This window comes from Blennius ocellaris (genome assembly GCF_963422515.1).
Source record: "Blennius ocellaris genome assembly, chromosome: 15".
NCBI classification, from domain to species: domain Eukaryota; kingdom Metazoa; phylum Chordata; class Actinopteri; order Blenniiformes; family Blenniidae; genus Blennius; species Blennius ocellaris.
The window spans coordinates 22,793,148-22,820,517 of record NC_137664.1 but is presented as its reverse complement, the minus strand read 5'-3'; the positions used below and the strand labels follow the sequence as shown (position 1 = coordinate 22,820,517).

The following is a 27,370-nucleotide window of genomic DNA, read 5'->3' as shown; positions in this document are numbered from 1 at the left end:
CTCAAGTAAAAGTAAATAGTTGCTCATATAAAATGTGAAAGTTACTTAGTTACTTTTTTGACAGCAGAATAGTCTCTACTGAGGAACGCAAGAAAGCCAATGGGTTATAAATCTGGAAGTAGTTGCTCTTAATGAAAGGAACAACTTTACAAATTAACCTGCAATGGCAGTGAAACTGTAAATCCAGAAGTCAGAATGTTTGACTGTAACAAGCTGTGGCTTTCCCCGGAAGACCCAAAGAGGACCAACCTCTAATGCCAGGTACCGTCACCATGTTTTTAAGACAAAACTATAGCGTTCTTTGATATGAAACTGTGTCTACCTGTCAAATAATTGTGTGGCGGTTGCTGAGTTGCAAGGACTGAACTGTTGTCTTGCAATGCACTATGGGAGTTTGGGTTGTTGGGACTTTACATGCCGTTATTGTGGATTATATTAGTCTTGTAGTGGAGTTAGCGATGGTGTTTTGTGGTTTGAGTTGTTGTAATAATAGATAGACCATATCTGTATTAGGTTTTTTTGCACTTTGTATCTTGCTCCAATTTATTTGACAGAACTCATGATGTGACTTTATATGTCTTTAATAAACCTAGAATTCACTATTTCTTCAATACATGACGAAACATGAATGTCATGTTTATATATTTTATTTTCTTACATGGTAATATGGTTTGGTATAGTCAACTTAAGTTGATTCATATACATTCCAAGGTGCAAAGTCCATATTTGAATAAGCTTTATGCACTTGAATAAGATCACGGCTGAGCAGTATTTCCTCTAAAGTCAGTGTAATAACAGACAGCGGCGGGGTCACTTCAAGGGTCAGCCGTCTTGTTCTCCGGCCTCTGGGCGTTCCGGTGAAGCAGTGGGGAGGAGACATACTGGAAAACAACACGCAAAACACACGCAGAGAATTCTGAAATATCTGATTGGTCTACAGTGTCTGACAGTGAGCCACTCCGTCCAATCGAAACTTAGCATATCTTCGCGGAGCTTTCTAGCAAGTTTCTAGAAGTGACGCCACCATGGCCGCCGTACTCTGGAAGCTGCTCGGCTCCATCCACACGCTGTGAGATCGACGGACAGCGCGGCGCAGCTCCGCAGGACGTTGCAACACAGGTTTGCTTTGACGGGAAGTGGGCGGTCCTACAGAGAAGCGACTGGCACGTACATGGGACATATTATTACTTTAATTATTTCCACTTATTTCAGCGTGTCTATAGATACATCTTCGAGAATTGACATGTAAACTAACGTTATACCGTGGCCATAACGGACGACACTCGGGTAAGTAGTCCGCCAGGTCCAAGGGACCAGCGCAGAGTCCGCTCGGAGGCTAACGTGCAGCTAGCTGCTAGCTCACGGTGACTGCAGCGCAGCGGGATCCGGACGCCAAACTGACGAAAACCAACAGATTAGAACGGCGACACAACTTAACAGCATTAAAGAAAGAGCCTTACTACTAATAAAACCTGAGAATTACAACGTGAGGGTTGGTGTGGTTGTCCTATGGAAGGTAGACTTATTTCAGTGCCGAGCCTCAAACATACCAGCTTGTTTTGTGGGACGAGATGATGAAAAAACAATATAAAACCATTGAGACGACTCGTCTAAATGGTTCTTGTTCTTTTTAGTGCATTACGAAATATGTCGCCTTACAGCCTTGTATATATCAATGTTTAATATTTCTTATTAAATATTTATCCTGTCCAGTTGACATTTTACCTTCATATTTATTACCTTCTATTCTATGTGGAGCAACGAATTTTCCTCTGGGATTAATAAAGTATTTCTATTCTCTTCTATACTATTAATATTAAAAGTAAAATCTCAACATATTGATTTTCTTTTGAGAAACTAGGAAGAATTTAAAACTAATGCTTTTTTTTAAAAATTATGTCATACTATTTCTTTTCTGCAGCCACAAATGGTACAAAAGCAGGTAAACATGTGACATATGTTAATTAACCAACTTTTTTGATGTAGCACTTTTTATATTTAACAAGTTAATGTTGTTGACTTTCCAACCAACCGGTGCTCTTTGTCTTCGTGGTCAGAATTTTAACCAGATGCAACCATTCCAGGTCAAAGTAATAGGCTTTGTTTTTTGTAATTTCCCTCGATGTGTTGAACTTGGGTATCACTGATTTGTGCCCTGTGACCACCATGTCTGATGCAATGTTGAAATAACTAGCGTGGTGGTGTAAGTAGGGCCTCAGCAGTAATAAATGAAGCTGTGGTGCTCCCCCCTCTTGAGGCTGTGGCTGTGAAAATGTTCCAGCTGGCCATTGAACCAGTGAACAGGATCTTTTAAAAGTTCCCGAGTGCTGATGTGTGAGCCACTGAGTTGCTAATGCAGCTTTGGGTACGGTTGCGATTGGCCTCTTCCGGCAGGCCACAAGCGGGGCTCTGTGGATGGCAGCTCACGTTACAAAGATCGGCCAGGTGGTTGGCTGGATTTCCCAACACCCGATCGATCAATAATGATCAAATTCTTTGCTAATATTGTCCCCGAACTGATATCCTCTGATCCGGACATCCCCAGCTCAGAGCATTATCCTTTTATGACATGTGTTTTTCTCTTCACTTCCAGTGATCATCATGGTGTCTGTGTTCCTGCTGTTCCTGTTACCTTGCCTTGCTCCTGTACGCCGCGTCACAGGAGGTCAGTGCTGTTTGTCCCATACAGTTCCCTTTCCCTCCCCCCGACAGGCTGAGGTGATCCTCTTCTGGTGACGCGGAAGGCTGATGGTCAGGGCTGGACGTTGAGGCTTGCCTGAACGTCCGGGGCTAGTAAAAGCTTTGCTCGGGCAACTGAATCCTCTACCCACTGTGCCCCAACTGGCTCGTGGGGTTTTTTTGGGCGATATTTTGATGTTTTTTCAGCAACTTGGTATCACCAACGGATGATGCCATCGCAGGGCGAGACCATTTCTCGCCCTGTGATTCTCGTGTGAACGCCGACGATAGCCTTGGAAAACGCTTCACGCCGATCGCGGCCGCTATTTTCTTGTCTTCCGCATTGTGGTCAGTGACGCTGTGTCTTACCTGGAAAAGAAGCATTCTGATTGGATAGCGTCGTCTAATTCCTCAGGATTGCCTCGAATTACTAGTCGGGGAAACTCCTCGTCCGACATTTTGAATTTTTCACTTCCGTCAACATTCAGATCGTCACCGGAACATATTAAGAAATCACTTGAATTCAACAAATAAAAACAACTTGTATTTTTGATTATTTTGACTTTCTAATCCCGAAGTTTCATAATTTTTTATGGTTCAGAAAAAAATTGGACTGAGCAGGAAGAGGATGGGGACGAGGAGGAGGAGGAGGAGGAGGAGAAATGCTCATGGATTAAAAAGTGACTCATACAATAAATATGGTGTGGCAGTAGGCAGTAGGGTGTGGCAGCTCCAATCTTGAAACTATCAAATGTATCAAAAGACCAAGAAAAAGGAAAAATATAGATTATAATTCCTTCAGATTGAAGAGTATAAAGAGATACACCTTCCCTGAAAGTCTCATTGAGATATTGTGATTATTAAAGAAACTACAAGTGTTTTAATGTAAAAAGTTATGTTGGTAGAATTCATACATTACCCAAGATTATACATTTACATTCAACTTGGGGGAAGTAAATATTTGTCTGGGCAAGTAAGAAGTTGTAAACAGATTCATGTCAAACATTTATCATCTTCAAATATCAGACTTATTGATCCACGTAGTCATGAACAGCTGCAGTGGCCTCGTCTTCTTTAGTGAGCCGTTATTACTGAGTCAGCAGTATAATGTTTATATCTCAGCCTTCCATCTTCAAATGGTGCAGAGTGGTGAACAGAACCCATTGATTATGAATGGTGACAAGGTGTGTAGCAATCAGTCCCATTGCTGAGTAAGCCTATAAATAGCGCGGTGGCAGCAGTGGGGTCACTCTCCTCTGGCCTCCACCTCCACATCAGATTCTGCTTCTCCACCTCTGCAGTTGCAGATCTCTCTGAGACGCTCACACTTTACAGCCATGACGCTGCAGAACACTTGTTTTATTCTTTTATTAGTGATTCCACTGCTGCGACACCAAGTGAGATCGTCTCCTGACTTCCTCCTGGCAGGATTCAGCATAAAACGCCATTAATCAGCTGATTGAGACGCAACATTATGTTGAGGGCAGGAAATGAACTGCACAACCTTCTGGGTGGACTCTGAGCTATCAAAGGAAAGTGCGTGAAGATGTGCATACGTATGCTTTTACCGGTCTAAATTTTCTTTGGCGCACGTACATTTTTATTAGGAATCCTCCGCAATGTTTTATAGACGAGGCCCCTGATCAGCAGCCAAACGAGAGAATTTAGGTGAAACTGCTGCAGAGAAGAAGTGAGCGGATGGTTTTCAGCGTGTTTGTGTCACTGAGCCACGGAGGAGGAGGAGGAGGAGGAGGAGGAGGAGGTGTGATGGTGTGGTGGTGTGGTGTGTCTCACTGTGTTTTAACTGCAACAAGTTTCCCCAAGTACAAGCGAGCCGTCTCACAGGAACTCGGTGTACTGTGACAAGCGTTTATTTCCATTGCGCTTTCATTGCATGTTTGATCATGTCTGGTGTTTTGGAGCTGCTCTGTGACCTCGTCCTCTCATGATAGTTGTTTACATTGCAGTGAAGCGCCAAAACAACTGAGGATTGATTAATATGTCTTTTTTTCAAACGTAAAAAAACAAGCAGAAAGAAAAACAAGCATTTCAATGAATAAGAGAAGTAGAAGAGACAATAAAGTTTGTCTTCGATTCATGCAAGTCTGAATTTACATGATTGAAAAGGGGTAGGAAGAAGTCTAAACTTGTAAAATCCTCTCTTTCAAGGGGGGGGTGGGCTTCTCATGGAGGTTCAGTCTATTGACTTCTCATTTCTTCCATCACTTTCTAGATCTTACTGGAGTTGTGTTGAGCACTCTTGCCAGGTCATTAAAAATCCCAGTAATACTTAGTTTGTTCCAGTTTTTTTTTTTTTCTTCTTTTATTGAATCCAATTTATGTTGTCAAGAAATTGCTGGTTATTTAGATTAACTTGGTGGGACAAAGGTGTGTTTCTGTGTTTTGTCCAATCACAGTTAGTAGTGTGTGTCATCACAAAGACTAAGCAGAACTTTTTGTAACCTTGGATACCAATCTTAGGTTTTGACGTTGGCCCATGTAGCGCCAAATTACCGAACAATTGCTATGTCTTATTGTGGAAAAGACTCGGATCATTCTTTTGTGTATCAGTCTTGACCTGAAATATTTATTTCTTAGAAAAACAACAACAAATAAGCAGACGTAAATGCACAGAGTTGTTTATTTAATAACTGTGCACCTGTACAGCAATTGTAAACCAATTGGCTTCTCTCCATAGTCAAAAATCTATGTAGCAAGTGTCACTGGTGAAGTTAGTGCCATTAGGAATATAAAATAATATACATCTGTTGGGAGATCAAAATAAACAGCAATCATCTCTTTCTTTGCGATTATTTTGTGTGAGTTATACAGTAATTAAACATCCATTTCAGCAGCATCTGAATAAACCAATAGCTTCACTCGCTTGGTCACATTAGTGCAAAGAGTTCAAAATCAATTGTCAAATTAAAATAAATAAAAGATATGAAGCCGAAATTGAGAGAACAAATGGCTTGTCCAGTGGGACAAAGTTGTTGTGTGGACTCGGGGAGAAGTTGCTGGTTCATTACTCACAGGAACACCCTCACCATCACGTTGCTCACTCACTGGGGTTTTACTCTTTAAGTTTGCCTGATTTCTTTCTTTCTTTCTGTCTTTCCTTCTGTTCTGTCTCTTTTCAGACCGTTATCATCTGATTACCAGCCCGCAGCCTTTAGCGCTGGAGATCGGGACGAATTTCACAGCTACGTGCACAATCGTCAACACAACGGAGGTCACAGCCGATGACCTCTTCTGGAACCTTACCAAGACCACTGTGCCCAAAGTGCAGTACACCAAGGTCAACTCGTCAGCGCTGAACGTCACCATCCCCATCAGAGAGGACACTCCTCAGTTGTTGCTTTGCCTGTGCAAGAAGGAGTCCTTGTACGTCCGCATGAACACAGCCAAGTTCCTGCACGGGATTTTCCTTGCGAATGGCTGTAAGTCTCTTCTGTCATATAAGTAAAACATGCTGTATTCTTCTTTTTCACGCTGATGTGTCTGGTCATTTTGTCTATTAGTTATAATGGCATTGCGTTACAATGATGGGAAATCAGAGCTAAATTATAAGCAGTTCCAGCTTTCTGTCTTTATTCAAGGCAAGGCACATTTATCTCAAGAGCATCCTTCAGCCACAAGGTCATTCACAGTGCTTTACAAATGATAGAAGAAATACATTAAAGGAAGAAATTAGGAATGTTAATCTCAAGCCTGAGAGTATGAAAAACATTAAAACCTCACGTCTTTAGTACAGCAGCTGATGACTAAATCCATCACAATGTGAGGTCACTACTGTACAGAGGAACTGCATGCAAACAGGAAAAGTGATTAAAAGGACAACGCAGTCATCTTGACATTGTTCCGTGAGAAACTAGCAGTGCTCAGCATGTCTCTCTGTTCTTCCTCCCACCAGATCCTCCAGACAAGCCGCACAACCTGTCTTGTATAGCAGTGCAGGACAAGTCGGTCATTTCTCCAACTATCAGCTGTGAGTGGGAAGCGAGACATCGTCAGATGAAGAATGTCCCCACGTTACACACACTGTTTGTTCGTGACACGTGAGTAGACCTTTCTGCTCATACTACCGCTGTTCAGTAAGGCTTTACTTGGATAGGGACAAATTTAGCTCCCGATTCTGGTTCAGAACACATTTGGTGCGGCACCGCTCAGGCCTCTGAAAGACGCCAGGAGCTTCCATTCTCTGTGACACAGCTTGGAAAGCTTTATCCCGGGACACTGGCGCTACCTGAGGTTCATGTCGCCGGGTGACGCTTGCTCTCTCTGAACCAACATGGAAGTGGAAGCTGCAGGTCTGTGGCTGCAAAAAAAAAAGAAAAATTAACAAAACAAGTAGTGCAAAGCAGAGGATGTAAACAACAGAGGAATCGTAAGGTACAGATCTGTCGCCCCCGGCTGAGATTACTGTTCCAACGTCGCATATCTGCGGAGCTCACAACCCTGACGACATTTTAAATACTTTTTACGGTGAAAGCGTGCACCAGATTTGATTTCTTTAGATATTTCTGGGGAAGGGGGGAATCACCCCTCTGCATTATAAAAATAGCTTAATAGATGATGGTCTTCATGATCTGATGACTGTATTTAGTGCCCACGCCACGGTGTAAACTGTGCTCTTGATAGGATGGAAGAACAGAAACACAGGTATGGAGTATTTAGATCGATGCTTTTTAAGAGAATGTTTAAATAGTATGAATTGAAGCCGTTCACAATTGTGTGGACTTCAGTATTCATGTCTTCTTAATGATTTGTTTTATCAACAGAGATCGAATCTATAATGTAACCACCTCTACAAACAAAGCCCAGGTGACATTCAATATCTTCCCCAATTTCATGCTCTTGGAAATCTGGGTGGAGGCTCACAATAAACTGGGCCAGGTGGAGTCTGAGCACCTGGTTCATTATGCCAATGGCTTTGGTGAGTAAAGTATAACTGTATTTAGGTGATTGAGTTGTGTTAATAGAAGTGTACTATATAAATGTTGCCACGCACGTCAGTGACGTGCTTGTTGGATTTGTCGTTGCAGTGAAAACCAACCCTCCCTCAGATGTCAAAGCCATTTCAGAGAAGATTTTATCCTCCTCTCTCCTCATTAACTGGACTCGTCCGATTGCAAGCCGTTACATAAAATTGATCTATCAGATCCGATTCTGCCCACGTGGATCCAATGATTGGATCGAAGTGAGTCTGTTTGTGCCGTTTCCAGAGCTTGTGTCAGCCACATTTTGAAGAGGTTTCTTTGAGCTCATTCAGCAGCATCTCTCTTGGATTCAGGCCTGAGCACCAAAAACTGGACTTTGTTGGCGTGAATCCATTCTGTTTAGTCTCATTCAGCTGCTGCCTCACACACTTTCTCCTGGAGAATCTATCTGTGTTTCAAGAATTTCCCTCTATTGTTTCTATTCCATTCTATTTCCCGCTATAATAGTTGCAGGTCAGTTACGATAGCAGCCATAAATCATGTTGCTCCTTCCACCATACTCCACCACTGAAAGGATGTGTGCTTTTATTAGCACATATATTAAACTGACCCAACAATTCAACCTTTTTAGTCGATAGAGCATTTTCTCAGTAGTGTTCAGTAGTTTCAGAGTGCTCAGTGAAAAGTGGTGACCTGTAAGAAGAGGTCTTTCCTTCACCCGTCTCAGTCTCATGCATCATAACCATTTTAAACCGCTGCTTGGGTTTCTGTGCAGAAGAGCACTCGCTGTGGTTTTCCTTGGCCAAGACAACCGTAACTGTTCGCTTTAAGGTCCACTTAGTTATTTTTTTTAGCAACTCTGTGAATGTTTCATGGCTGCATTTACCGTAATAAAGACACAAAATAGTTTGTGTAGTATTAAGTTAAACGCCTTGTTTGTTTATACTTAAGCTTAGATTCTGATTAGATCAGATTTTATTTACAAATGATACAGAAAAAAATACATTCTCAAATGTTTTGAATATGCAAACATTATTACAGTCACCTTCAACCAGATGTTGCTGCCAACAAATCCCTCATTTAATCATTTTGACTTCATGAATATGTATTTTTCCAATGCTAAAGTTCTAAGAAGCGTGTTATTGAGGTGTGGTTTGGTATGTTTAGGTGCCTCTTGAGGACACTGCCGAGGATATACATTCCTTCCGACTCCAGAACCTTCAACCAGACAAGGATTATATCAGCCAGGTTCGCTGCAAGTATTACATAGACTTCCAGGGCTACTGGAGTGACTGGAGCACCAACTCTACCCAGAGAACACCTGAGGACCGTGAGTGTCATTGTCTTTTGGTTCTATACCTGGTGCTCAAATGCATTTGACATTTGGTTTTTTGAACAACATTGAATGTTTCTCCATACAAGCTCTCTGCTGAGGAGCAGCTGGTTTCCAGAGGAAACTTGAGGCCATAAGTGGCCTTATAAAGAGGGTCTAATCCAGCCACCAAACCAACAAGTAAATTGTAAAAAATGTCAAAGAAAACAGTGAATATGGTTTTGTAGAGGCAATTAACTAGATCAGTGCTGAATGCATCTTCTGGAATGAATGCTTCTCGACGGAGTTTTACACTGATACTGACCGAGCCGGCTTTCCCAAGGAATTGGCAGTTGAACGCTTTTGACTCATTTGCATTTGGAAGTGGGGCTTAGACAAAGGTCAATTACATGGATTTTCAAAGGAACTGTTTCCTCCTGTCAACAATGAATGCCTTCTCTACAAAGCTTGACAGATGTATTACATCTAAAAATATGTGTATTCCTTTCATAAGAAAGGATAACACTTGCTGTACATGTCACCTACATTTGTTTTAGGTTGCAGAATCCCCCTTTTGGTCAATATCGGGAAAGTACAACATGGTGGCAGATCAAATACAGGGTCTTTCTGTGTCAAGTTTGAGTGTTGTCCCCGTGTGTGTGGGGGTTTTCTCCAGGTTCCCCCACAGTCCAAAATAAACCATGTACTGGGGGACACCCCAAAACCCCCAGCTCCACAGGACACACTTGTAAAAAGAGATTAGTCATCTCAGTAGGGTTGTCCTCGCTAAATAAAATAATACTAGTCCTAGTAAGTCATGGTAAAACTTTATATTACGATGCAATGGGATGTTTTTTACTAAAGGATGTCCTTGTTTTTGTTGTAGTACCGTCAGGAGAACCAGATCTCTGGAGAATCATCACTGACGATGGCACAAATGAACGACAAGTGCAGTTTGTTTGTAAGGTATGGTCTTTTCATTCATTCATTCTTTCATTCATTCATTCAGAGACACATTCAGAATAGGATCATCAATGAGCACATCCAGGAAGTTAAGTGCAGTTGTGAGTGACCCCACCCTGACCACAAGAGCCTGATTGACACCAGGCCCCTGCAATATTGCAGAGACCTGCAATGCACATCAAAACGGGTTTCCCTGTTCCTCTGCCTGCTCGCCTGCTACTGGTTTATTGGTCCAGGCCATTTATTTAAATGTGAAGACATGTTTTGATTGCATTATGACGATTCCGGTCATTCTCTATCACTCCTGTTTTTGCTCCACGCTCGATGAAGTTGTGTAAACTGATGGGTAACATGGCGCATGTGTCTCTGCCCTGCCAGGAGCCGCAGGCTGCCAATGGGAGGATCATAAGGTTTGACATACGGCTTCAAGATCAGAAGGCTAAAAGCAGGAATTGGAGAGGGGAGTGGGAAAGTATAGCAGTCAACGGGTCGGACGAGGGCCGAAGAGAGACCAGGCTCCTCAAAGAGATTTCTCTTCCTGAAAAGAAGTCTGTGATGGTGCACGTCATCGCTGTCAACTCTGTGGGAACGTCTCCGAAGGCGGTGATGGGCATTGCTGCAAAACGAGGCGGTGAGAGTGCAGTGTGGGAGGATTCATAGATACTCTTCAACCCATCTCTATCATGTGTCCTAGAGAGATACTGAGGTACTGTTGTGGTACCCTCAGAGGTTGTACTTTTTGTACCAACACATCGATTTGCTAAAACCATCACGTTATCATTTTCAGCTTAACAGACACTATTTTGTGAGCTGCATCACCTCTCTTATTACGTTTTAGCCCATTGCAGCTACATCACATCTAGTTTGCCAGTAAAAGCGGCATTCAAGTCCTTGGTTGGTTCCATTTTTGGGAAATTCACGAGGGCCAAAGCAGCTCTCGGCTTCCAGTGGTACATACATGTACTAAAAGAAAGTCTTAGCGCTATTAAAAAAGTCCCATGGCCTTGAAAATAGAAGTGTATGAAGCTTGTATGTCATATTGATCGTTATGCATCTTTATCTTTCTGAATGGTCCAAGTACTGAGTGTTGTGTGTTTGCAGAGCCGGGCTCGGTGCAGGGGCTGAGGGTCTGGCCCCATGAAGGGAAGCTGCTGGTGCAGTGGAAACCCCTCAACAGTACACATGTGACGGAGTACGTGGTGGAGTGGGCCGCTGGAGAGCAGATGGACTGGCAGAGAGAATCCTCACTGGCCACACGCGCCACCATTGAAGGTGAAACAAAAGCGTCAGAGCAAATGAGTCCTTTACCCTTGAGCAATCAGTTCGTACAGCCGAACGTTTTTGACGACGCGTCATTTTCTTGAGAAACACAAATATCCACCGTCATATCAAACAACACAAACTCGCCTTTCTAATGATACCAGGCTCAAGTCTACTGGAACTCTCCAGTGTAGAATGTGTTTGTCTCAACAAACCATCACATCTGGAAGTGACTCACTGAAAACAGGGCTCATTCTTTCATTTTTGTGATAGGTTTAGCCCAGGGGTCGGCAACCTTTAATGCTCAAAGAGCCATTTGGTCCCGTTTTCCCACTGAACACAACACCCATGTGTTGATGTGCACGGTACATATGACAGACGGCTTGTTTTGTGTCACTGCCTACGTACGGCTCAATTCATTTGACGCGTTTTCTTTTTCATTGTATTTTTTTCTTTTTTCTTTGAAGTTACATTATTGTCTGAAAGTTGAAAGACACACTTGGCACACTTTTGCCTCTTCTATAATCTGCTTCTATAATACAGTGTGTGGAGCAGTTGTATTCAAGATGTTCGTGATTGAAGTAGTTTAATGTTTACGTGAGCACATTGCTATTAAGGTCTTACACTACACAACTCAGAACCTCCGTTGAGGATGGGTCAAAACAAGGGATTCCTCCCTTAGGTTCTCATTTACTCAGACACTGATGCTACTGACAGGAAGAGAACATCTTCTGAGGTATTTTATTGACATTACACATAGACCTCTTTTGATGTATTTTGAGTCTGTGGATTGAGGCAGAATCACTTCCTAAAATCTGGGATTTTAAACAGTAGTTTACCAGTTGCAGACTGAAACAATATTGACATCTGCATCGTTTGTAGGGAGCCTGGCGCGCTTTGTCTGCTACAACGTGTCTGTGTATCCGATCTACAACGGATGGGTTGGGAAAGCAGCTCGTGTTGAGGCCTACCTGGAAGAAGGAGGTAAGCTATCTGACTCTTTCCCTTCTCTGTCAGGAGGTTTTCTTTTGCAACCTGCAGCAGTTTGCTTTTTTGCTTTTTTTTTGCATTCTTTTTGAACAGGACCTCTTATTAGCAACAATTTGGTTCAGTTCAAGTGGTAAAGGAGCAGGTCTCTGAGGCATTCAAGCACAAAATAAAACAAGAAAAGAGAACTGAGCACTACTTTAGATTAGGTTATTCTGCAGACACTTGGAGACCGAGCAACTTTCTAAATAAGTTTGTGAGCTCCTAAAACCAGTCCACCACAAGATCAAACACTCCTGATTCTCAATGTTCTATCATAACATCGAGAAGTCTTTTTTTGGTGGTGGGCATATTCATCTTGTAGTCTGTACATTTCAGCATTACATTTAGGAACAGATTTCATTCTGTAGTGAGGAGACGAAGTGTGACGGGTGCTGGCTATGAGGAACTGAGAGCACACACACCCACTATCCTGCAACATGTCCTTTTCTGGACCTCTTGCAGGTTTCTGCTCAGGTTCCCACTCTAAATCAAAGCTGAAAACCCTTTTTTTTAGGTTGGCTTTTAACTCTGTCTTGGACAGAGTGTTTATTCTGTATGCTCTGTTTTTATGGATCTCTGGAAGGCTTCACCAACCTGCAGCACCGTCGCTCCTCCCAGTCACACCTGTGTTTTATGTACTGTTTTTATGTATTATTCTTGTATTTGTTTCTTAATGTATTGTTTTTAGAGTTTGGTTGTAAAGCACTTTGGTACCACTGGGTTATTGTAAAGGGCTATACAAATACAATTTGATTTGATTTGATTTAAAGTTTGCTGCAGACCAATAATGACACCATCCACTTCTGTGTGCAAATCGTTTAACTTGTTCCAGTAATCTTAACTCAGTCTTCACGCCCTCAACAGTCATACGGTGTATTTGTAGTTTCTGTCTGGCTGTGTGCTTTGGTGCCTCGTTTCACTTCTGTTGTCCCTCTGAATGCGGTTATTTAAATGTGTTTGAGACTTAGAGAAAAGAAACATGTTCATTACATAGTTCAGAGCCTTAGAAGTGCCGTGCTGTGGAAACACTGGATGGCACTGCGTTATAACCCCTGAAATGAATTGTTTGTTTTTTGTTCTTTTTAAATATGGTCGGTGTTAAAAGTATGGGATTACATGTTTTTAATCAAATACAACCTAAAAATGAATGCTGCAAGCAGCCTTGATCGGGACCTGGCACTCTGGCCTCTGGCCCGTCTGGGTCAGCCCAGTTCAATGCTCCACATGCGGAGCATCTATGGTGCAGCACATTGAATACAGAGCAGCACAATACCCAGTGGAATGATATTAAGGCAAGAAAGTTTCACTTTCAAAAATTACCTGATGGCTTGATTGAGAAAGTGAAAGTTATTAGCGTTACCACACTAATAATTCAGCAGCAACACAGCAGGTTGCCGTGTTGGCTGACCAGCAGCATTACAATTGCAATAAGGGCCCTTTGGGCTCAGTCCCTAATAAATGTGATCTAACAGCAAAATAATTTAGTGAATTTAACAAGCTTATATGAAGTTGGAAAACTTTTATATCTTTAAAATGACCTCAGTGCCTTGGTTTTGTAAATAGTTGTTTTATATTTAGGTTATTGTTTCCTGAAGACCTATCTGCCTCTGTATATGGCTTTATGTGTATCTATCCAAGATATTTACTTTTCAAGTCTTAATCTGTGTAAATGAAATTGACACTATTCTTAATTAAAGGAAGTAAAGATCCTGGCGAGACTGCTGAGCCGCTGTCAGTCTGATTGAATCAATTTGTTTGACTTAAATACACTGCCACATTTCATTAACCTTTCCAAAGTTGTCGCTGTGTTGCGCGCTCAGTATTAACGTCTGTAAACAGCATTGCTCACTTTTACTACAAATGGTTGATTTAGAGTTCAGCCTCCGTTTTGGTTCCAACCAAATAATTCAGTTCACCCTTTGAAGTACTTAAAAATGTTACATTTTAACATTATTGTAGAATATATCCGTTTTTTCAATTAGCTGCAGTTTCAAAGTACATAAAATAAATGAAACATGCCCTTTGAATTAGTTTTAAAGTTGAAGGAAGGAAATATGGCCACCGGTTTGATGAAGGGTTAAAGCCTGTGTTTGAATCGTGACGAGCTTCAATTCCATGATGTCGACGTTGCAGTTCCAGCTCAAGCCCCCGAAGTGGCACTGCAGGGGGACCCTGGACGTAACAAGGCCTCGCTGGTGTGGAGTGAGGTCCCAGGTCGCAGTCGAAGAGGCTTCATCACTAAATACATGCTCTTCTACGGGAACGGGGACGTAGTGAGTGGTGCGTACCTGCTGTTGGGTGTCCCGCATGGCTGCATCGCCTTTATGGCTCTTTGCTCACTGTTGAATTTCAAGGTCTCACCCATCACTGTGCTCTTGTGCAGCCATACCGCTGGCGGCTAACGCTACCTCGTACACGCTGACCGCCCTGTCCGCCAACACCAAGTATGAGGTTTGGCTCCAGGCTTCCACCATCAGAGGCTCAAAGGAAGGCTCCAAGAGCTACTTCACCACTCTGAAATACGGTCAGTGTGAGCTCCTCTCTGCACCTTGAAACAAACACAAACCTTGCACACGTTGTTTCCTTCAGAAGCTACAACAGGCACTCGGCAGCATGCATACCTTCGCCAACGCCACATTTCTTTGCGGAATCGAAGTAGCACGGCTAGCATGTTAGCCGTTAGTTCATATTGAATCTCACTGGCCTGTCAGATAGCAACATCACTGTGCGAAACACAGATCAACCTCGACCCGGGTCAATGTGGTCACACCAGTGTTTCTGGGTATTTGCCGAACTGAGATATGAGCTGCGAGCTCCCCGCCAGAGTTAGCAGTGCGCTAGCAGGCGGCTCACAAGGGACCGTCCAAAGCACCGTCGCCACTGCACAGAATGTGTCCGAATGGAACGGGATGGTTCGGGTTTCCGTGAGTTTCCACGACAAAAGTTGTGGATGTTAGCAAAATGTTTCGTCACCCTTCCGTCGCGGTACTCGGCACAACTGAACAGCTCTGACTTTCAGGAGGCGGCAACTGATTGGTCAGTGATTTATGTCACTCTCAACACGCCTGCAAAATCTCATAGGCTGCATGAATTACATACTCGGGTTTTACACTGGTTGTTTTGTTCATCCAGTTCTGCAACTTCCACGTGGGTCCTGAAAGAGCAGACGACATACTGGGACAGAGACCGGGGTTAGGCCAAGTCTGCCACTGCTCATTAAGATGTAACATAGAAAACCATCAGATGAAAAAAAATCATTTCAAAAGCTTTAAAATGATCTTTGCAAAGTCAGAAGATTGAAGGGAAAAAGAACTACTCAACTGGATTCAACAGTTTCTCCACCGAAGAGCTGAACAGGAAACTCGAGGTTTAGATGAGAGTTCAGTTCAGCCTTTGCTTGTTTTGCAGTGAAGCTTTTGTCGTTTCAGTTAATCTAAATAACACTCACAATAAAACTAGTTTTCTGTCACGTGTCTTGTTCGATGATGGATGGACATGGATTGAGACGTGGGGCTGCTGGACCCTGACCACTCTGATGTCTTTTCTCCCCTCAGCGCCCGGAGAGATCGAGGGCATCGTGGTGGGACTGAGCCTGGGTTTAATGTTCATCTTCCTCCTGACCATGCTGCTCTGCATCTACAAGAGAGACGTGTAGGTGGCCCTCCAACACGCCTTCAGGCCCATTCATACTACGCTAAAACACTACATACTATACAGGAGATAAAGGGAAATTATGGAGTGATTGTCAATATTAGATGTTATAAAACTTACTTAAAAAGCCACTTCATTTAAATAAAGCTTAACTGAACTAAAGAATTGTGTCAAACAAAGTATTTCAATGAAATAGTACAAAGGAAAGGTTTTACCAGTTAATAATCATAAAAATCATTGTTTAAAACAAATAGAATAGCATAACGTTTGTTGAGAGGAAGCGGAAAATAAAATGACAGTCCCAGACTGTTAGAACTGTATATGTATAGCTTGTTCAGACAGCTTTAAGCTTTTGTTTCCATGTTTGAACACTTGCAGTTGGTTTAATATCCGTGTCCTGGTATACAAGCTGAAGGTCTTATATCTTTGGAGATGTCGAGGACTGTGGGAGCATTTTGAGTTTGGTCTTTCAGCAGAGTTCCCGGTGCGTCGTGATCTTGAGCTGATCATCTTTCTTTGGTCTTGTAGGATCAAGGAGAATTTCTGGCCTCAGATTCCAAACCCTGGAGAGAGCACGATTGGAACCTGGTCTCCCGATTATTCTCTGAAAGTAAGACCTCATTAGAACACGTTGTCGTCGACCCCACCACCATGGTGAATTTAAATTGTGTCGTACTTCTGCCCCTCCAGGCCGAGACGCCAAAGGAGAACTGTCTGTCGGGCATCAGCGTGCTGGACATGGACCTGTGCGACGCAAAGTGTGTGTTCGAGGAGGACAAGGCCAGTCTGGCTCTGAAGAAGGACAAGTATTTGTCGGAGGAGCACAGCAGTGGCATCGGCGGCTCGTCCTGCATGTCCTCGCCCCGCCAGAGTGTGTCGGACAGCGACGAGGGCGGCGACATGGCCGACACCACGGCCAGCACCGTGCAGTACTCCTCCGTGGTGGCGTCCAGCGGCTACAAGGGCCAGACGCCCAGCTCCCAGGCTCAGCAGAGCGTCTTCTCGCGCTCGGAGTCCACGCAGCCGTTGCTGGACTCCGAGGAGAACCCGGACGGGGCCCAGGAGGGCAGCAGAACCTTCCAGCGCTCGTCCCGACAGCAGCGCTTCCCACACGGGAAGGAAGGGCGGGAGGACGCAGAAGACGGCCGGCCGAAGATGGAGCTGCAGGACGTGGTGGAGCCTCTGGACTTCTGTCCTCTGGAGGAGGACGCCGAGCAGACATCAGCAGACGGCCTGGCGGCGGACTGGCTGGCAGCGGCGCCGGCCTCCAGCTATATGCCTCAGGGTGGCTACAGGCCGCAGGGATCCAGCGCCTTCTGCTGACCACATCGCTTCGTTTCAAGTCTTTGAAGAAGAACCTCCCAATATATTGTTTGCACTTGAGCAAGTATGACTAGTCTGGGATGCTTTGGGGGGGGCATGGAGTGCCACATGGGATACTTTATGGACGTGACAGCCAAAGGAGACCTTCACATGTCACTTTGACCCAGAAATGCAACAGCTTGCTGGTGTTTGAGAGCCGACATGAGCATGAGCCCCAGTCCCAGCAGGCCTGTCCTCTCTCACCTCCTCTGGTCTGCAGCGCCATTTGCTGGAGGAGCTGTAACCATTTCACAATCACAATACTTTATTAATCCCCGGGGGAGACTCTTTTTAACGTGGACATTGTCTTCTAACTTACTGCAAGTGTGTTTACACTTTCACATCACCGATCAGCCATAACATTATAACCACATGCTGGTGACATGATTAATACTGACCATCTCTTCATTGTGGCTGCTGTTAATGTGGTGTTGGGATCAGAACAATGGCCATGTGGGAGGATCTGAGTGGATTCAACAAGGACCAAATAGTGATGACTGCCAGACTGGATCACGTCTCCAAACTGCAACTCTTGTGGAGTTTCCCTGGTGTGCAGTGGTCAGTATCTGGAAGGTGAAGGAGTTAAACCAGTGACGGTGCTGGACAGCCAGGCCTTACTAAAGTACACAGAGAGCCATCAGATTAGCTGCTGTCACTGATAATCTTATGGCTGATCGATGTATATACACTGTTTGTCAATGTCATCCGTGAGTTCACGCGGATGTTTACTGCTGTGGTATCGATACAAGTGTGATGACGCTTACTGAAGCTCCTATTTGCTGCGACAAATTTCAATTATCCTTCAACGGGAAAAGAGGGACCCTGCCAATTTTCATTTTTGGTGGGATTAAATTTTGAACCTCAGCATTCAAAAGACGATTGCCTTATAAAACTACTCATTTTCTGTTTCCAACAGTCACAAGATAGGACGTTATTCACCATATGAACACTTGGTCATTAGAGTTCAAGCTAAATGGGGCTTATTAAGGAGTTTCAGAAGCTCCTGCATGAAGACCACATGGACACATTTGAATGAGCAGGAAGTTAATCCCAAGATGGTTTGAGACAACAAAAAGTTGTCCATGGCTTTTGAAGATGTTCAAATTCATGTGAGACATTTGTGAGGCTCTCCCAGTCCAAAGCTAACCCTGTTTCTAAGATACGTGGAATTGTAATTTGTCTGTAATTTGTCCAGTTTGTTGCCTTTCTTTAGCTCAAGTGCGTTACCAGTGGACCTTTACTGTTGGACACCTTCAGGATTCTGTGCTTGCATTAAGAACTCCCTGAGCACCACGTCTTTGGCTTGTTTTGTCGACTTGGAAGTGACTGAATGTGACCGTCATGGTAAACAGCTGTCTCAGCACTCTTTAAGACCCCTCTGATTGCAGCGCCGCATGACGAACCGTCGCTCCTCTGCCCCTCTCCGCTCACACTAACTCGACAGGGACGAAACACGTGCAGCTGGCGACACGTGGACAACCTTTCAGATCTCCTCTTGACGTGTCCCCATACATCCAGGACTAATCCAGACACAACTGACTCGCAGTGTGGTCGCTGCAGCTCCGGAGCTTGTGTGACCACCTTGATGGCGCCGTCGTCCTGGACTCTGCAACTTTACAAAACAAATCCACACTCGTTTTGTGTGCAAAGGATTGCCAGTATATTTAATCAGTGTTAAAGTGCCACGTTACATGAGACATTTGCTGACAGTGTAGTAGAAACTCTTCTTTTTTTTTTTCAAAACACTATTTCACATGTGGGTTTTGTTGTTTCAGTGCTGTAAATGACTAACATCAAACCTAAAATAAATGATGTATCCGATGAGTTGCTGTGCTGGCATGGCTGTGTCCAACTACTGTTTCCGTTTGAACTGAGAAGAACGAACAGGTGTGTCACAAAGAAAATAGAAATGAAGAGGATGGATGCATGCTTCATGTCTTCATTGTCACATTGTCTTGTCGTCACTGGTGCAATAATATTACTTTCTATTCAAACATTGTTTCTGTTCAGGTAATGACACTGGACAGAAAGTTGATATGTATGTTGTAATAATCTTTGTCGTAAACTTAACTTAGTGTCAGCACAGAAACAAAGAGGTGGTGGATTCTGGAGTTTGCATGTTCTTGCTGTTAGTGTCTCTTAAGATGCTCATTGACACTATTGTGTGTCCTCTGGTGCCTTGTGTTATGTCCTCATAAGTAACCGGACACAAAAAAGGACTAGTACTGATCGTTCCCCTTTATTTTCATTCTTCACACACTTACACACAGGGCTGATGTCGTCACACAACAAGGGTACGGTGTCTCTGATGTTGTAAACACTAATGCAATTCATGACACGTTGCATCCAAACCCAGCTGATGGGACTCTGCTTGTGATCCCTGAAGTCGTAGGAAAAGTACAGAAGATGGATGCAGCATTGTGAGTTCTGCATGAGGTAGGATGTGGAGTGAAAATTATTCAGAATTGACAGACTGGGCATCTATTTGTTCAAAGTGTGTCCTGGGAATATCCCTGAAAATACTTGGGAAATGTTACATAAAATGGAATCTTGTAATCAAAGGTCTGCGTCCTTGTTGACAAAAATGTCCACTTGATTAAATGTGACCAGCATGCTCAAACTCATCCCACCCCCTTCTCTTGGAAGCATTAATAGTTCAATTTGCAAGTGTTAAAGTCAAAATGAGCTTTATTGCCAATTCTGCTGTACATACAAGACACACAATGGAATTTGTCTTGTTACCTTCCTGTGTGCATATATCCCCCAAATAAATAGCTGAGAAGAAAGCAAAATATAGCACTATAAATAAAAAAAAATAGACAATATAGGCAAGAGAGAGTGCAATAACATTTTTAAATAGAAGTTAAAAAATATGCAACATACCCCTGAAAAGTGCAATACACAACACTATGTCCCTGAGAATGTACAACACAATGTAGAATCAGTTTTGTTGCAGTGATTAGCGCTCACACCTCACCACTCCTCTCTTCTGTGTGGCGTTCACGTGTCCTCCCTGTGCACTTATTCAGGTAAAGAACAGGTTTGTATGTTAACTTGTCACGGTAAAACTGTCCTCAGGTGTTTGTGTGCTCGCCTCTCTCCTTTAAATACACCTATGTCCCTCTGCCAGTGTTTAAAGTTACTTCAACAGCCAGAAGAAAAAGCTGCTAACCTTTAAGTATTATGTGTGAAAGTGACAAATTTCAATGTCTTGACTTTGAGCAAAGTCGTATGGAAGCACTTTGTATGGTAGAATCTATATACAACTCGTTGTCATGGTGAAGGGATTGTACAGTGGACAGGTCAGCAACTCACATTTACACCTATAGGCAGTTTAAAGGGTGAGTAATTAGGCTTCACTGCATTTGTTTTGGAATATCTGGAGAAAACCCATGCATGGTGGAACATGCAAACTCCAGACGGAAAAGCTCTCCCTGGACTCGAACCTACAACCTTTCACAGTGTAGATGTGCTTGTCTACTTTGAAAGTAGAAACCAGGTAGGTACAGTAGATCCCTTCATACAGGTGTGCAACTGTCATTCTCACAACCTGCACAAGGGACATTTTCACATCTTTTTTTTTATTAAATGGAATTAGAACTAAAATTAATATTTAATGTAAACGACAACATGTACATAATTATGGATGGATGCAGTGTGTGTGTGTGTGTGTGTGTGTGTGTGTGTGTGTGTGTGTGTGTGTGTGTGTGTGTGTGTGTGTGTGTGTGTGTGTGTGTGTGTGTGTGTGTGTGTGTGTGTGTGTGTGTGTGTGTGTGTGTGTGTGTGTGTGTGTGTGTGTGTGTCCAGTGCTGGGATGCACTGCAGAGTGGATCGACAGATTGCACCATGCAGACTTCTGCAGACTGTTCTCAGCGTGCAGACGGAACCTCCAGCCTCCACTCTGCAGCCTCCAGCCTCCAGCCTCCACTCTGCAGCCTCCAGCCTCCAGCCTCCACTCTGCAGCCTCCAGCCTCCAGCCTCCACTCTGCAGCCTCCACTCTGCAGCCTCCAGCCTCCAGCCTCCACTCTGCAGCCTCCAGCCTCCAGCCTCCACTCTGCAGCCTCCACTCTGCAGCCTCCAGCCTCCACTCTGCAGCCTCCACTCTGCAGCCTCCACTCTGCAGCCTCCAGCCTCCACTCTGCAGTCTCCAGCCTCCAGCCTCCAGTCTCCAGCCTCCAGTCTCCAGCCTCCAGTCTCCAGCCTCCACTCTGCAGTCTCCAGCCTCCACTCTGCAGTCTCCAGCCTCCACTCTCCAGCCTCCAGCCTCCACTCTGCAGCCTCCAGCCTCCACTCTGCAGTCTCCAGCCTCCACTCTGCAGCCTCCAGCCTCCACTCTCCAGTCTCCAGCCTCCACTCTGCAGTCTCCAGCCTCCACTCTGCAGTCTCCAGCCTCCACTCTCCAGCCTCCAGCCTCCACTCTGCAGCCTCCAGCCTCCAGCCTCCAGCTTCCAGTCTCCACTCTGCAGCCTCCAGCCTCCACTCTCCAGTCTCCAGTCTCCAGCCTCCAGCCTCCACTCTCCAGTCTCCAGCCTCCAGCCTCCAGCCTCCAGCCTCCAGCCTCCAGTCTCCAGCCTCCAGTCTCCAGCCTCCACTCTGCAGCCTCCAGCCTCCAGCCCCTGTCGTGTCTCTTTAACGGAGGTATTCTCAGGACGGGGAGGGGGTGGATGGGTTCATCGGGTTCATGTAGTATTGGACGCCTCCTCCCATCCCAGGTTGGCTGCTTCCCCGGCTCCCTCGGTAAAGGAGAGTTGTGAGGCACATAGGTGATGGAAAAGAGACGGACGTTTGCAGGGAAATGGCCAAATAGTCGAGCTTGACCTTTATCGGGGACTCGGAGACGCGATCAGCTGATGACTCCAAACTAGCTGCCATTTTCAGGTCATCCGAGGCATCTGGCAGAGTTGTGCGGCTGCAGCCGGTGTGTGCTCCTCCTCAGGCCTGCTTCATCCACCTGGAGCCCCCTGGAATGGGGCGATCGCTTTGTCCTGAGCCGTCTCGTCGTGGATTATAAATCATGATGGCTGATGGATGTTGCAGAGGGATGGAGCGAGGCAGGGGTAAGATTGCATCAGACTCCATAGCGAGACACCCGTACCCCCAGCACTATGTGCAGAGCGGCTCCCAGCAGCAGCCGCCGCCGCCGCAGCAGCAGCAGCAGCCGGGCAACGACATCCAGGAATTGGCGTCCAAGCGCGTCGACATCCAGAAGAAGCGCTTCTACCTGGACGTCAAGCAGAGCGTCCGCGGCCGCTTCCTGAAGATCGCCGAGGTGTGGATCGGACGAGGCCGCCACGACAACATCCGGAAGAGCAAGCTGACGCTGTCCATGTCCATGGCCCCGGCTCTCCGCTACAGCCTGGGGGACTTCATAGACTACTACGCCCGGATCGGGCTGCGGGGCGGCGCGGCGCCGCAGCCGGCCGAGGAGCACAGCAGCAACGGCCAGGGCCGCGGCGGGCACGAGGGCCGCCGGAGGGCGCCGGAGCAGCCCCCCATGCTGTCCCCCACCGGCTCCGCGGCGTCCGACGACCACGCGCACCGCGTCCTGAAGAGCGAGTTCATCGAGCGGGACAACAGAAAGTACTTCCTGGACCTGAAGGAGAACCAGCGGGGCCGCTTCCTGCGCATCCGGCAGACCGTGAGCAAGGGCCACGGCACCATGGGCTACTACGGCCAGGGCATCGAGCAGACCATCGTGCTGCCCGCCCAGGGGCTCATCGAGTTCCGGGACGCGCTGTCGCAGCTCATCGAGGACTACGGCGACGAGGACGGCGACGAGCGGGGCCGCGGCGGCTCGCGGGGCCGCGACGACGAGCCGGAGCTCCCGGAGGCGGCGTCGTTCCGCGTGGACAACAAGCGGTTCTACTTCGACGTGGGCTCCAACCGCTACGGCGTGTTCCTGAAGATCAGCGAGGTGCGGCAGCCGTACCGGAACACCATCACCGTGCCGCTCAAAGCCTGGGCCCGCTTCGGGGAGAACTTCATCCGCTACGAGGAGGAGATGCGGCGGATCTTTACGTGTCACAAGGAGAAGAGGACAGACGGCCGGCAGGACAGCGAGGAGCACGAGGACTGACCCCCACTGTCCGTGTCCTCGTGAGGGGAGAGGACGACTCGATAGACTAAACGGAACACCAGTCCAGACGCTGACACGATGTTCTGGACCCCCAGTGCTGACTGCGTTCACTTTACGGCTTATCTGCCAAGGGCTGGTAAACTCCTCATCTGAACCTGCCAAGAATTCATTCACTCACTCACTCATTCATTCATTCATTCATTCATTCATTCACTCATTCATTCAGATCAGTGCACTTTAGCCATTCACTTCATTTGGGGCTCCACCAGAATGCCCCTCCAGTCCTTTATCCTCTTGCCTTTTAGAATTGAAGTGCACTGTTACATCATGTACCTGATGAATCAGAACAAAGATTACCCCCCCCCCCTACACACACACACACACAAATAATTGAAGACAATTATATATTAGGTCAAAGCATTTGTGCCTGTCATATACATAAAACCATACCTAAAGCTACACGTTATTACAAGTCTTAGGATTTGTTTTTCTATGTATTCCTCCCTTTCTCTTAACAATGACATGGGGTATCCTCCCTCACTGCAAAAAAAGAAAAAAGAAATTGATTACAAGTTTATGACATGCACAGGTGCTTCAAATCCATGAAATGCAGCTAATCATTGAGAAGAAGAAAAAGTAGTATTTACCTGATGTGTTGAGCATTGTATAGGTTGTTTGAATGAAAAGTGCAATTTAGGAAGTTGTTTAGAAAGAGAAATATGTGATTCTATTGAAGATATTTATCATTACCTATCAACCAAATTCCAACAGAACACCTTGATATTGATTTAGCGGGTGATGTGGCCCAGCAGTGACTGGTGGTGTGTGTGTGTGTGTGTGTGGCACGGAGCAGGAGCCTCCTGCTGTGTGTGATACACACCAGCAGCACCAACTGATGCTTCCAACCACACTGACTTGGTCCATATATGGCCATTATCTGCATTGTAAGTTTGTCTTCCATCATCAAAACATATTTGTTATTTACTGGAACACACACACACACACACACACACACACTTGATGTTGCCCTGCCAACATTGGGCTGGCACAGCAGAAACAAATGAATTTGGTCCATGACACCACTGCAGCACTGCAGTGCAGCCTGTGTGGGATCAGCCGCCGTGTGCTCCGGACCAGAGGGAGTCCACAATACTTTTGCAATGTGTAAAATGTAGCAGTGTGTTGATTTTGTGCTTACCTGGCCGCCGTGGTGACGAGTGCAGATGTGTGCAGATGTGAGTCGGCAGTGCTGCCGGGAAAGGTGCCCAGAGCTGGCATTGTTCCTAAAAAGTGCTCCAGACGGGACCTGCGGTGTGCGTTTCATTCACACATGGCGGCGAAGCAGCGCAGCCCCTCGTGTTGTGCGTGCTGTCATACGTGAACGCTCCCCAAATGATTCTATGTAAATCAAACACTTTATAGCTAGTGCAATCTATCTATCATTATATTCCAACACCGGCACTTATGAGACATGCGTGTTCTTGTCATATTTGTGTTATTTAGCTTGATTTTATTGAACTGAATTACTTATAAGAACATTTGAGCTGCTACTTGCTTTGAAGCCTCAAAACCCCCCGCCCCCCCCCCCCCCCGACTTGTAGAAATGGCTGCTCGAGTAGATCACTTTATGAAAATATTGTCGAGGTGGTAAGAGGACAGACGTCTCAGCTCATCGTCCCAAAATGCAGCTATGCTAGAATAAAACGAACCAACATGGAGATCTCACGTGTCCGAATGAGAAATGTCTGACTGTAGTTATAATATATTCTCCTCGCTCAGATCTCTGCGCTTCATTTTGTGAAGGGAAGGTATTGTACATGTGTTCTGCTGAGCACACGTCTGCAGTGGCCCCACAGCCTGTCTGTGGACAGACTTTCCCAACATACACAGTCAGTGGTGATGGAGATCATTGAAACAAACATCCATAATGTAAGACGGCTCCAGACTGCTGGAGGTTTAGTTTCACAGGCTGAAACCTGAACAGTGTCGAGCTGGACCAGCCGTCAACGTCAGTTCTTGAGGGAAGAACAAAACTCTGAAAAATCACCTTGAGAAACCCAATCAGTTCGGACATTGATTGATGTCTGATCTGTTCACTGAATGTTCTCAGGTGAACACATCCAGAATCAAAGCGCGACACGGTGCAGCTGCTGTCGTCCAGATGTTCTGCCTCATGGACTCATAAAGCAAAGCTTGACTTGAACGACTGCGCCAGAGAGGAAGTTTCCTTTTACAATGGTTTGTTTGTGGCAGGAAGAGGTTACAGCTTATTTTTTTCTCTTATTATCTCCTGAGCACCGACTGACCAGTGAGTCCATTAAGCCTCTGACCTCCATGTTGGGAAACGCGGGCCTCGCCCCCCCCGCCACAAAGTCCCTGTGGATACTTGAACCATTGACAACCGCACCTTCCATGTTGCATTATTATATTATAGCACACCCTTAAAACAATTTAAATCGAGTAAAGAGTTCAGGTTTTTCCCGTCATATTCAATTTGACTCCAGCAGCTTTAAACTCTGCTCCCACACGTGTTCCCAGTGTGTGCACGTGTTTTCACACACAAAGCCCAAAACATGACACCAACACACTCACAGGTCCAAGAAGAGACTGGGACTGTTTGCCTCCATGTCCACAACCTGGGAGACGGACGAGTGACGGCGTCAAAGGGCTCAACTCAAAGCACTTCTTCCCTTGGTGCTGCCCTCTGCAGAACCCTGTATTCTACCTTGACCTGCTGTTTACCCAGGAGCTTATTCTCTTATTCTGGCCCTGCTGATACTGAACCGTGGATTCAGTGTGAGCTGATCCAAGGTCAGACACCAAAGTGGCCTGATTCTGTGCCGCGGAGTTAGTCCAACGTGAACTAAAAGGCACAATCCACATAAAAAGAAATGTTGGGCGCTGTAAGCTCAGCTCAGTGGTCTCATCTGCCCCCAGGATGGCTCTAGCTTGTGCACGCGCTCACAAAGCTTCTGGAAAGATTTGCAGTCAATTTCATTCATTCTAAGTTCGCTGGAGAAAATGAATCCTGCTCCAGTCTTCATGCTGGACGACTTTCACACCATGTACATACCTCTGCTTACTGAATAATCCTCCTCCAAACTGACGTGTCAGAAGCAGATAAAGTGATGAGTCAGGATTTGAGCAGGTTTGAAATGGTGACGTGTGGAAATTGTCAAAGCATCTCCAACACTACAGCTCTTGTGTGGTAACATAGAAAAGCTCAGAATAAAGTATGACGCATAAGTGGAGTTTAAAGTCTAGGTTTTTCTAATATTTTCTAGCATTAGAATGACATTGAAGCGTTTTATGATTTTTTTTTTTTTTTAACTAGTCCAATAATCAATTGTTACAAACGTCTCATCCTTGTAAATGGACCATATAAGATATAATCCGAAATGGAAAGAGAACTGAAAATAGGGACAAAAGTACACCTCCTGTTACACTGTAATTAGTTCCTAGTAAAGTTACTGTTGTCCAAAGAATACTTTCAAGCACCTGTTTCAATAACAACTCAAAACTTGTTTTTAACTTCATTTCGGCTCCTTCATCAGTCCAATTGTGATTTTCTGCTCCTATGTGAGCCGTAGTCCAGCTGTTAGAGACGGTGTGAACCAGGGGTCTCCAGCCCCGGTCCTCCAGGTTCTAGTCTCCCTGCTTCATCAGACCTGAATCTAATGATGATGTCATCACCAAGGTGGTGAAAAAGCCCCATAACGAGCCCCTCATTACAATCAGGTGTGTTGAACTGGGAGGAGCTAAAGGGAGGGGTCCTTCAGGCCCGAGGTTGGAGACCGCTGGTTGTCCAATTCCGATGTCCACACACCAGAACCAGGCCTCGATCAGAAGAGTTACTAGACCAGATGTGAATCTGATGTCTTTCAATGCAACGTCGCATTTAAGCATCGTCCTCGTCGTTGACGGCGACGGAGATTCCTGCGACAGAGGAGTTCAAACATCCTGAGGTTGTTGAACACAAAGAAATCAGATCTCGGCAAGAAAGCAGAATTGAGCGTCAGGACCTGCAGTGTGAACGGAGCCTTTATTGCATTGTCAATAGCAAACGTTTCATTCAGTTTACACGTGTAAATAATGTA

At 45.3% G+C, this 27,370-nt stretch overlaps 2 protein-coding genes across 2 annotated transcripts; both read left to right on the top strand.

The window, feature by feature from the left end:
- Positions 1 to 1,147: 1,147 nt before the first annotated feature.
- On the top strand, positions 1,148 to 19,020 carry il6st (interleukin 6 cytokine family signal transduce). Its single transcript, XM_080510697.1, has 16 exons — positions 1,148 to 1,287; positions 2,594 to 2,665; positions 5,820 to 6,119; positions 6,593 to 6,737; positions 7,461 to 7,615; positions 7,725 to 7,879; positions 8,787 to 8,949; positions 9,818 to 9,897; positions 10,273 to 10,525; positions 10,996 to 11,166; positions 12,037 to 12,138; positions 14,317 to 14,463; positions 14,567 to 14,707; positions 15,738 to 15,834; positions 16,363 to 16,444; positions 16,525 to 19,020. Exons 2-16 carry the CDS (start codon positions 2,602 to 2,604, stop codon positions 17,155 to 17,157), a joined length of 2,688 nt encoding a protein of 895 aa, XP_080366823.1. The 5' UTR covers positions 1,148 to 1,287; positions 2,594 to 2,601; the 3' UTR covers positions 17,158 to 19,020.
- A 3,191-nt stretch (positions 19,021 to 22,211) lies between these two features.
- Positions 22,212 to 24,725, top strand: purg (purine-rich element binding protein G; the record flags this gene model as incomplete). The annotated part of the gene is made up of 1 exon (XM_080510564.1): positions 22,212 to 24,725. The coding sequence occupies one exon, from the start codon at positions 22,212 to 22,214 to the stop codon at positions 23,271 to 23,273; it is 1,062 nt and encodes a 353-aa protein (XP_080366690.1). The 3' UTR covers positions 23,274 to 24,725.
- Between the last annotated feature and the right edge of the window lie 2,645 nt (positions 24,726 to 27,370).